This window comes from Tenrec ecaudatus, chromosome X, assembly GCF_050624435.1.
Source record: "Tenrec ecaudatus isolate mTenEca1 chromosome X, mTenEca1.hap1, whole genome shotgun sequence".
NCBI classification, from domain to species: domain Eukaryota; kingdom Metazoa; phylum Chordata; class Mammalia; order Afrosoricida; family Tenrecidae; genus Tenrec; species Tenrec ecaudatus.
In genome coordinates this window covers 42,518,599-42,530,722 of record NC_134548.1, presented here as the reverse complement: position 1 = coordinate 42,530,722, position 12,124 = coordinate 42,518,599, and the positions used below count along the sequence as shown (strand labels likewise).

At 39.6% G+C, this 12,124-nt stretch overlaps 1 protein-coding gene across 1 annotated transcript in view; it reads right to left on the bottom strand.

Moving 5' to 3' along the window:
- Nucleotides 1-12,124, bottom strand: part of OTC (ornithine transcarbamylase) — a 78,297-nt gene that overhangs the window by 1,979 nt on the left and 64,194 nt on the right. Inside the window, exons 7-9 of the mRNA XM_075539242.1 lie at nt 6,644-6,697; nt 6,410-6,559; nt 2,365-2,502 (exon numbers count right to left, since the gene is read on the bottom strand). Of these exons, the coding sequence (XP_075395357.1) occupies nt 2,365-2,502; nt 6,410-6,559; nt 6,644-6,697 (342 nt within the window). The remainder of the gene's footprint in view (nt 1-2,364; nt 2,503-6,409; nt 6,560-6,643; nt 6,698-12,124) is intronic.

The window sequence follows — 12,124 nt, the reverse complement described above, 5'->3', positions numbered from 1 at the left end:
TAAAGGTTGCTATGTGTCAGAATCCAGTCACTTGCCATTAGTTTGTTTTGGTTTGGTTTTCTCCCTTCCAACAATGACAGTGGGTTTGATTTGAGTTTGGGTGCTAAGTACCAACTATTATTAGGGGGCAAGTGAGTGAGGAGAAAGGCGTGTACATTGCTTCAGTCTTCTAAAGTTGCTTCTATCATTGTCCTTTATTGATGAGGAAACAAATCCTTGAACTGACAGATAGTAAAGAACTGGATTAGAATCTAGGTTTCTCTGGCTCCATTTTTAAGAGGGGAAGGTGTATCGCCTCTCAGGTATTTGCTCTTGCCTTTCAACCACATTGCATACATGTGCTCAAGCTATACCAGAAGTGCATGCCCCATATGTCAAAAGGGTTTGTTGATTGTATTTCTTGAACTTTGACCACATGTCAGATACTGTGCTGAGTGGTTTAAGTTCATCAATATCCTTACCTACTGTATGAGGTGGAAATCTATAGAAAATACAGGTGAGACTACTGCGCCAGAAGGAGAATTGGTGATTGATAAAATATAGAACTGGAGGAATTTTTATTGCTATTTCTCTTTCTAAAAGAACCCTAGTTGTGCTGTGGTTTATGCTATGGACTGATACCCAAAAGATGATCAGTTCCAAATGCCATGAGCCACCCCAAGGGAGAAAGACTATGTGCTCCCAATAAAGATTTAAAGTCTCAGCTTAGAGACTCATCTTTTGGTCTGAATTGACTCAGCTCTTCACTATCATGAACTCTCCATAGTTTTGTGTCTTTTCCTGGGGTTTTGGCATGTAACATGCCCATGCAAATAACACATGTGCATATAATATTTCTTAGAAGCAAGGATGATGAGACTTGGTCTCACGTAATTTGGGTATGTTATGAAGAGGGCCCAATTCCTGGAAAAGGACATCTTCCAAGGAGATGGATTGACAGAGTGACAAGAGCAGTGAGCTCCAACATAACAATTGTGAGGGTGGAGTAAGACTGGGCAATGTTCAGTTCCGTTATATACAGACAGGATCGCTATGAGTAGGAATCGACTTACGGACACCTAACTACAATATATAATGTGTATAATATGTGTAGGAAACTAACAGATAAGAGGACTTTGATGTTTGCAAAAACAAAACAAAAAAATCTAACGCTTGTTATTTGAATACAACCATGCTAATTTGAGAGCTCACCTTTTGGGGGGGGTATATAAATCTTTGCTCCCTAGAATGTGGTTCCCAGGAAAAGTTGCTGTAAGTTGGAATTTAATTGAGGGCAGTGGTGTTTTGTGTTTTTTTTTGTCTTTATGCAGACAGAGCATGTAGTTCACCTGGGGCAGCTATATATGGATGATCTGGCATCTAGTTTCACGAGTCTAGCTCATAGATGATGGGTAACTATGTCAGTGTTGTTTTGGCTGCAAAAGAACCACGATGCTGATTGAACATTTTCCTGTCTGTGTTGTTCCTGTCTGCTGAATGTCCAAGGGCTGTACCCCTGTCCCTGAAAGATTCATGGAACACCTTAATGCCTTTTTATAAATTCCTTTTCATTGTTCTACCTACAGTGGACTCATATCTGTGAGCAATACACTGGCTGGTCAAGTAATTGAGATCAGTTATCAAATCACTGAAACTGTAGAATGGTAGAGCTAGATTATTACATGTTATTCAGTTTTCTAGGGATGATGATAACACTTGGCATATCGTAAAGTACAGACTTAACTTAAGGCTAATATTTCATAGAATGGCAGTGGTGATGATACGATTAGTAGCTTAATCTTAATGGGACCTGTCATTTAAAAAATTTGCTGTGAGTTCTGGAAATGCTCTATATGAAGGGGCTTCAAAAAGCTCATGGAAAAATTCCATTATTTTTCAATTATATTTTTCCCACAATATTTGAAGCCCCCTCATTTGTATATGTATCTTTATAACCAAAAATCAAGCAGTAAGCTTAAACAATTGTATGAACAAGTAATAAAAGAAACAATGAAAGGAGGCAGGAAATAAGGATTTTAAAAGCCCATTTTGTGGCAAAAATGGAATGAGAGATTTTTATAAGCATAAACAAAGACATTCTGATATAAGAAATGCACATCTAAAAATGAATGGGAGGCAGTGATGACTATTATTCAGGGTGATCAAGGGTATTGAGAATTTTGATAAAAAGAAATTTGTTAAGAATGGTATCAATTTTCCACCATTAAAATACACCATAAATACGAACAAACAATAATTATCTATTGTGAATATTCTGAGGGAAAAGATATCTCAGTTGAATAAAAATACATAGCTAGATGGATCTCAGTTGATTTTTATTTATCGAGAGCCATAGGAAGTCTTCATTCCCCGTTTTCTGCTTACCATGATGGTCCACTTTCTGTTTTCTGCCTCTGGGAAGACCAATGATCGCTGAGAATAAAACACCTCATCGTCCACTTCCTCTGGCTTTCTAGGCAAGCAGTGTAAAAATGTCCAGTCTGAGGCAGCAACTTTAGCAGTCTAAAGAGAGATGGGGATAAGCCAACATCACATTTGTCTACTACGATATTTAAAAGTACATATGTCCTGAGGTCAGAGAGCAATACAGAAAAGAAAGAAAAGGGTCTACTTAGAATGAGAGTTTTGGTTTAAGGAAACCAGGGGAAATTTATATGGAACTTTGAAATTATGGAATTTAATATACATTTCTGGAAGCATGATGTGGGGGGACATAGTTCCAAGTTAAACCATCAATCGAAACTTCTGGTATTGTGTCTAGTGGGATAGTGGATATTTCAGTAAGGAATTCTACTACCAGTGTAACATGGCTTATAGAAAAAGTTACATATTGCACGCACGCACGCACACACACACACAGACACACACAGTTGCTTTTATAAGATTGCTCTATATTTAAACCTCATCTCCAAATTATGGTTTTTAGTCCTTGAGGCCTACTTAGTCATCAGTTAATACAATTTTGAAAAAATATATATACCAAGAAAGAAATGCATTACACAGAATTTGGGGCACTGTGCACTGAAAGTTTTACTCTTACTGAAAATATACCAGCAGTTTTCATTTTTTTCCCGGAGTTAGTTCTGAAAGTTACATTTTCCCATCTATCAACTTTGTTCTCTTATAGGTTCAGAATTATAGGCCGTCATACATTTTTACCTCACAATTACTGCCTTTGGGCTAAAATTTTGTTTTACCTCCCACCTTAGCACTCAGTTCAGAACATTCTGAATTCCTAAAATATGGGCAAAATGACATGGGAAAGAAGTAACATTTATTCTAATTGTGCATTAGTGGGATAACAATTTTTCAAGCATAAAGTTCTCCAGCAGAAAAACACCTAGAATTGGGAAAAGTAAGTCTGAGGTAAAGCACAAGGGATTCAAATGTTCTCCTTACATACAACTATTGGTCTTATGCATCTTGAAAAAAGAAGAGAAAGAAGGAAATCCAAGAATCTGAGAAAGAACTAGACTATAGGATAAGAGAACTAGATGGTGTCTGGCTACTACTACTGAATGTTCTGATCAGGAACACAAAAGATGGATCCTGATAAAAAGGGAATGATTGTGAAATGGACTATTCTTAAATAATTCAAATTTACTAAGTTTATTGAGGCTGGAGAAGTCCCTAAGACTATATCCCTACTTTACTCATCAAACCTTGAACTGAAACTGACCCCTGAAGTAACCTTCAAACTAAGTTAACATGTTATCCCAAAGAATAAAGATTCTAATCATTAAACAATATGTTTCATATATATACATATATATATAGCACTATATATAAAAAACAGTGTACATGTATCATGATATATATGCAAAAGAAAAGGGTAAATAGCTATTTTAAACCCTAGGGGACAAGAAGATCAGAAGTCAAGGGAAGTGAAACAACTAGAAGAGAAATAAAGAGAATGTTGATACAATGTGGAGCATGTCAACTCTATCACAGAACGTTATGTCTAGACTCTGAGGAATGGGAGTCGGCTTCCCTCTGTATATATTTCTCCAAAGAGTAAACTGACAAGAGTCCTTTCTGAAAACACATGCTACGCTTATGACAAAGAATTAGCCATAATATGTACAGCACTCCCAGCCCCACTGAGAAAATGACCCCCCCTCAAAACAGGCAAAGGATATGATAGCAAGCTATAGAAAACTAGAAACAGCTCATACAAATGAAAAGATAAGTAACTTGACACAAAACTGAACTCAGTACCATTGAATTAATTCTGACTCATAGGGAACCTATAGTGACCATATGGGGCAGAGTAGAATTGCCCCAAAACTATACTTTTCCATGACCCTAGCTCTTTAAGGGAGTAGAAAGTCTCATTTTTTTTAGGGTGGTCTCAAACTGCTCACCAAGGCACTACCCATTAAATGACCCTGGCTCCTTAACTTCACTAGCAATCAGGAAAATATAAAATTTCCAAAGCACGAGACCACTTTTTCTTCAGATTTATAAAATTTTAAAATGGAAATAAGAATGGAGAGAATGTGGGGAAGAGCTCTAATGCACGGGGGTGGGATTATGAATATTTATCCTTGTTGGATGAATAGTTCTGCAGCATTTCACATATTTAAAAAATGTATGCCAGTTCACCCAAAATTGATTCTTCCAGAAATCTAGTCTTTAGTAATATATGCACAAATAAATATGTATAGGGGTGTTTGTTGCAGCATTGCTTGTATGTTAGATAATTGAAAATAATCTGATTTGCCTATAGGGAATTTTAAATTAAGGTATGATCTGCTCATACTGTGAAATACTATGCACCCATTTAAATAAATGAGTGAGAAAAAACCCCAAGATTTGTGAAGTGGAAAAAAAATATTAATATGCTGTCTAATTTTGTTGTTGTTAATTGTCTAAAATACCCCTCATAAAAAAACAAGGATAAATAGCAGAAATGTAGATGAAGGGAGACAAAGCAAAGTGTAAGGTATGAAATAATAATAATATATAATTGATCAAGGATTCACAAGGGCGGAAGGGTGTGGGGGGAGGTAAAAAAAGAGTCGATACCAAGGGCTCAAGTGGAAAAGGTTTTGGAAATGATGATGGCACCATATGTACAAATATACTTGATACAATTGATGCATGGAATGTTGTAAGAGCTGTAGGAGCCCTCAATAAAGTAATTAAAAAATCAATAGTTGTGTGTGTGCACATGCATGCATGTCCAGGCATATATATGTGGCTACACAGAAAAGATCGGCAAAAGCAAATCAAACTGCTGAATGGTAGCTGCCACTAAGAATAGTCTCTCTTAAGGGCCTGGGGGAAGTGGCATGCTCAAAGACCCATTTTGCTCGACACTTTTAAAGTAGGGGATGTGTATTTATGTATTACTTGATCAATAAATATTTATTGTAATACTTAATCATCTTTTCCACAAAACAGATACCCTCATCTTCTGAGAAAAACCCCATAGCACCTGGAGGAGTATCAGGGGATAGCACTTACGACACATGCCCTCTCTGCCACTTGGCAGCAGGGGCGTGGAGGCAGTACCACTGAGTCATGCTTATTGCACCAGTTCGGCCCAGTGTTCTTCCACAAACAAAGTAGACATCCAGCGGTGCATCGAGGGGGGTGTGAGGGGAACATATGCGCCCCCCCGCAGGTGCAAGCCAAAGGGAGTTCCAGCCAAGGCCTGGCATTTCATTTGGGGGCACTACAAATATGAAGAGTGCTCCACCGAGGCATCCAGCCAAAAGGGGGGAAGGAAGGTATTTCTACTGATATGTTGCCTCTATCCACATATATTCTATCTTGACATTTGGAGAGGGTGCAGTTTTGAGCGTGTCCTAGGTGCTCCTGACCCTTCCTAGGCCCCTGTGTGCACCTGGGTTTTCCTCCAGAGCAGTGGTTCTCTAAGAGTAGGTCTGGCTAAGGCCCATTCTAGGGACCCACCCCTGGCCCATTGAGTCAGAACCCCTGGGGCTGGGACCCAGTCACCTGAGCGGTCAAGGAGTCTTTCAGGTGATTGTGATGCATGTTCAAATCTTAATAAGAAATTTCAGATTGGAGAAATGATTTAGGAGTCCATAACAAAGGAGACAAGGACTCCCCTGAAGAGAACAGTCATGGGAATTTTCTTAGAGGAAATCCGAAGTAACCTGATCTTTCTAAACACATAAAGAGGAAGGCATTTCAATCCCTACAGTGTCTTGAGAGGGAGACCCCAGCTCTCTTTTTTGACTTTAGTTTTCAAATTTCTTCATCCAGCACCAAAGTGTCTCTCCAAAGGACACAATGAATCTTTGGAAGGAAGTGCACAGACAGTGAGTCCTTTATAGGGAATGAAAAGTCAATTGCCTCTCCCTGAAGTGAATGAGTGATTAGATAGTTCTGGCTTTTATGAATGGGATTAATGAACGTTCAGAGAGGCTACAATTTGTACCTTCATTGTAATTTGGTAACCTTGGAAATCCTGAAGGCGCTTTTTCTTCTCCTCTTCTTGTCCCATGCTGATCCACGTGTCTGTAATTAATACATTGCCTCCACGCGCTGCTTCCAGTGGATCGTTCGTCAATGATAGCTTGGTACCATTCTAGCATACATAAGTATGTTAGTTAAACACCTTCACAGGGCAGAGAAAGGTAAATGTAGCTTTACAGATAAGGTTCATGCGTACCTCCTTGGCGTACTGCTCTGCCAACTTTGTTACATTAGGATCTGGCTCATAACCCTGAAAGGGAAGAGCTTGAATGTTATCAAGGCAATTTTATTAAATGTATAACAGTGTTCTATACACATTATTTTATTTTCCACAAAATTCTCTCCCTAAATTTTATTCCTCAAGATGTGCTCTGACCATGTTGAGTAGAATATGACTTTTCAATCTAGACTTTTAAATCTCAGTACTGCACTTTTGATTTTAAAAATGGTAAACAATTGATCCATCTTCATTATCTTTGATGTCATTAGTAATGAAGACAAATATCAAGTGTGGTGAGTCTAGATCTTGTTAGTTAGCTCCTCTTTTTGTTCCTGTAATAGCTTTAGAGAATTAAGTACAAACTCTACAACCCAATGTATTTTTGTTTCTGAGTAATTCAATATGCTGTTGTTTTTTTTTTACATTTTATTAGGGGCTCATACAATTCTTATCACAATCCATACATATACATACATCAATTGTATAAAGCACATCCATACATTCCCTGCCCCAATCATTCTCAAAGCATTCGCTCTCCACTTAAGCCCTTTGCATCAGGTCCTCTTTTTTTTTCCCCTCCCTCCCCGCTCCCCCCTCCCAATGTGCCCTTGGTAAGTTATACATCCTTATTTTGTCATATCTTGCCCTATCCAGAGTCTCCCTCCCCCCCCTTCTCTGCCGTCCCTCTCCCAGTGAGGAGGTCACACGTGGACACCTGTAATCAGTTCCCCCTTTCCAACCCACTGGCCCTCCACTCTCCCAGCATCGCCCCTCTCACCCCTAGTCCTGAAGGTATCATCCACCCTGGATTCCCTGTGCCTCCAGCCCCCATATGCACCAGTGTACAACCTCTGCCCTATCCAGCCCTGCAAGGTAGAATTCGGATCATGGTAGTTGGGGGAAGGAAGCATCCAGGACCCGGGGGAAAGCTGTGTTCTTCATCGGTACTACCTCGTACCCTCATTGAACCATCTTCTCTCCTGAACCCCTCTGTGAGGGGATATCCATTGGCCGACACTTGGGCCTTGGGTCTGCACTCTGCACTTCCCCCTTCATTCAATATGGTATATATATATATATATATATATATATATATATGTGTGTGTGTGTGTGTGTGTGTGTATATGTATGTATATATATATACACACACACATATATAGACACACATATATATATATACACAGATATATCTTTTTTTTTTTTGCATGATGCCTTTATACCTGGTCCCTTTGGCACCTCGTGATCGCACTGGCCGGTGTGCTTCTTCCATGTGGGCTTTTTTGCTTCTGAGCTAGATGGCCGCTAGTTTACCTTCAAGCCTTTAAGACCCCAGACACTATCTCTTTTGATAGCCGGGCACCATCAGCTTTCTTCACCACATTTGCTTATGTACCCATTTATCTTCAGCGATCCTATCATGGAGGTGTGCAGTCAATGATATGACTTTTTTGTTCTTTGATGCCTGATAACTGATCCCTTCGGGACCACTCGATCACACAGGCTGGTGTGTTCTTCCATGTGGACTTTGTTGCTTCTGAGCTAGATGGCTGCTTGTTTATCTTCAAGCCTTTAAGACCCCAGTCACTATCTCTTTTGATCGCCGGGCACCATCAGCTTTCTTCACCACATTTACTTGTTCACCCACTTTGGCTCCAGCCATTGTGTCGGGAGAGTGAGCATCATAGAGTTCCAATTTAATAAAAGAAAGTATTCATGCATTGAGGGAGTGTTTGAGTAGAGGCCCAAGGTCCTTCTGCCAACTTAATACTTCACCTATAAATATAGACACATCGATCTACTTCCCCATCCTCCTATATATATTTGCATGTACATGTCTTTGTCTAGACCTCCATAAATGCCCTTTGACTCCTAGTTCTTTCCTCCATCTCCCTTGACTTTCCTCCTGCCCTACTACCATGCTTCGTCGCCACCTGTGCTAGAGTATACATCTACAGGGACAAGGGAACAATATGGGAACCCAAATGGTAGAGAGGGGGGAGTGGCAGGTCTGGTGGGGAATGATCAATGGCTGTTCTTTTTTGAGGAGGAAGCAGATATGCCTTTTCTCGCCCATTTCCTGTGGATAAGACTGCTAAGTCTCACCTCTAATGTACCCTCCACAGAGAACACTTTCCAGTTAAATAGTAACTTTCCACCTGTTGTTAGGTAAGGTGTGTTGTCAAGTTGTTTTTTATTCATAGTAACCCCATGTGTCCGAGTGGAACTGCTCCATTAGGTTTTCTAGGTCTTTCTCACAAAACCCAAAACAAAACTCACTGCCCTCATGTCAATTCTGAATCCTAGTGATTTTATTGGATAGCAAAAAAAAAATATATATCTCATCTTTCTCCTGAGGAGCAGCTGGTGGGTATGGGCTATGTCCATGTGGTAAAGCCAATCTTATTGTCACCTTTGTACACGTCTTGCCTTCTTTTTCTATCACAGTCCTTAACTCCTGAACACTTGTCTCCCCTTGGTGTCTTCCTTAAAACAGGCTAACTTTTTATTTGGTCAGAACTCTACCAACCTCACTTCCAGATCTTCCAGAGGGAGTGTGTCCTTTCAAATACAATCATTATCCTCACCTTCTTCTATCTGATCCCTCTCATTTTTCTGAATTCTTAGCATGTATCATGAGGTGAGCTTTCTAATTCTCAGTTATGAAAAAGAGGCTTCCTGAGAGAGCTGTGGAAAGATTATTTTCATCTGTCAGCCCTCTTTGGGTACTCAATCAGCTGCATAGAACCACCTCACCCAAGGGCATACATCTTCCTGAATGATCTATGCCAAATGATTGTCTGACAGAAAGGTATGGAACCCTGACCTACCCCTTCGCTCAACTCAGGACAGCTTTGGGTGGCCATGCCAGATCTAGATGTTTCCATAGGGTCGGCTGAGTCTGTTGTTGGTACTGTCTCTCAATTCAGCTTCTCCCTCTATTCACTCCCACTTCTATCGCATTCCTCCTAAAAACACGTCCTAATCAACATTCTGTACCTCTGTACAGTCAACTCTGTTTCAGAGTCTGCTTCCCAGGAAACCCAACCTGTGACAGGCATGTCCAGGTTTACCGAGTTGAAAGTGCTTTCATGTGTCCATGGTTGTCTACCATAGTTCGTTCTCTCAATACAAAAATCTTAAGGTGAAAGGCTGTGGACATTTTAGCAGTTGTGTTGTTGTCATGTTCTGTGGAGTTGATTCTGACGCATTATGACTACAAGTGACAGAGCAGAACTGTCTTAGGTTTTCCTAAAGTGTAGTCTTTATGCTGACAAAGAATACTGAAAGCATCATGGACCTCCAGGAAAATGAGCAAATCTGTCTTGGGGAAGTACAGACAGAATGTTCCCGAGATTCAGGGGTGGTGAGACTTTGTCTCGTATACTTTGGACATGTTATCAGGTGACCATTCCCTGGAAATGGACATCCTACTTGGTATAGCATCAGCAAAAAAGAGCAAGACTCTCCATGAGATGTATTGACACAGTGGCTGCAACAGTGGGCTCAAACTTAACACTAACAGCAATTGTGAGGATGGTGCAGGACCAAGTAGTGTTTCATGCTATTGTACATAGGGTACGTAGCGACGAGTTGGCAACAACTCATGGGTGGACACCTAACCACAACAACTCTTTATGGGGTCTCTTTTCTCACCGAGCCACTAATGGGTTAGAAACACTAATATTTCAGTTGGATGCTTTAACATTTGTAGCTGTTTTACCACCCTCAAATAGCCATCAATTTTGGAGCTGGGTTTATAAGTGGTTTCACTCATTGTCCTCAAGTCAATTTTGCCGCACTGACCCTATAGGACAGGGTCGAACTGCCCCGTAGAGTTTTTAAGGCTGGAAGTCTTTACACGAGCAGAAAGCTTCATTTTTCTCTCTTGAAACGACTGACAATCTCCAATTGCTGACCTTGTGGTTAGTAGCCCAATGTATAACCGACCAGAACTCCAAGGTTTCTTTTAAAAACAGTTTGGGGGGAGAAACTTAACAAAACCTTGCTAATTTTGTAACTTAGATTATTGTTAATATTGAAGGACTAAGGGGAACATGACATGAGCCATGATGTTTTCAATCATTTCATATGCATGTGAAAGCTATGTATAAGGAAGACCAAAGAAGAATTGATGCGTTTGGATTATGGTGTTGGCGAAGGTTATTGAAAAGATGTACTATGAAATGACAAAAGAACCAACAAATCTGTCCTAGAAGAAATAAAGCCAGAATGTTTCTTAGAAGTAAGAACCGTGTAACTTCATCTCATGTACAATGGACCAGGCCTTGGAAACAGGCATCACGCTTGGTAAATGAAAAAGAGGAAAAACCTCACAAGATGGCTTGACACCGCATCTGCAACAACGGGTTAGACATAGCAATGATTCTGGGAATGTCAGAGCTTTGTTCTGTTGTTCAGTGTCACTATGGGTCGGAACTGACTTGATGGTCCCTAGTGATAGCAGCAATTTAGGAACTGACTCTGTGACCAGTCAAAATGGTAAACAGAAATGATAAGACTTGGAGAGTAGCTCAGTCACCTTTCACTCTGACATGGAGTCTTCCCTTTTGAGAGCAGGCTTTGTACTCCATAAGTTTAGTCATTCTAAAAGAAGCAATCAATAAGTACTCAGAGAATGCACAAAAAGGTTTGGGAAATTCGAAAACCGCCCAGTCTTGTATGCACTGGGCCGTGTCATTGAATTCAGAGAGAAATTCTTTACTCACATCTCAGCTTTCAATACTACATGATTCATTGGCTTTTACATAAATCTTAAAACCACATGGAGAAGGTGATTAGCCCAGTTCTGTCGAAGCATTCATTTAGGACAATGTTTAAATCATTTCCATCAATAGTTTATGGAGTAGTTTTACAGTCCTTGACAAAATTATTTTTTCTTCTTGAATACCTAAGTTATTCTTGGTTAAAGCATGGGGATATAGAGTAATCGTGGCCTTGGAAACTCTTCAATGTTTCCTATATTTACTATACATTTCACAATGTTGTTTCTAAAGGAAATATGGTAACTAATAGCTGAAGGCTTATAAACTGATGGGGCTACTTCTGCTAGATTAGACTTTCCAGAAAACTTCTAAAACACTTGCTCTTATCAAGATTGAACCAAGTTTTAGTACTCTTTATCATTTAAATGAGTTTCTAGATAAGAATTATATTAAAATTATTTTTGTGATACTGGCTTCTTTTTCCTAAGTAGTTAATCAAACTTCTTTGGTTTGCAATAAAATATATAAACTAAGCATTTCTACAGCAGAATAAACTTTGCCTAAAAAAAAACACAAAAACCAAACCACCTTTTCTCAAGTAACAATGGTTTCTAATGTATGTTTTATCAGTAAAAGTATTTAATAGTTTGCCTTTATAACAAGCTGGATTTATCACGAGAATGAGAGCTTCTTTTCGAGGTCTCACTTTATACTTTAGTTCTCGCTGAATGAA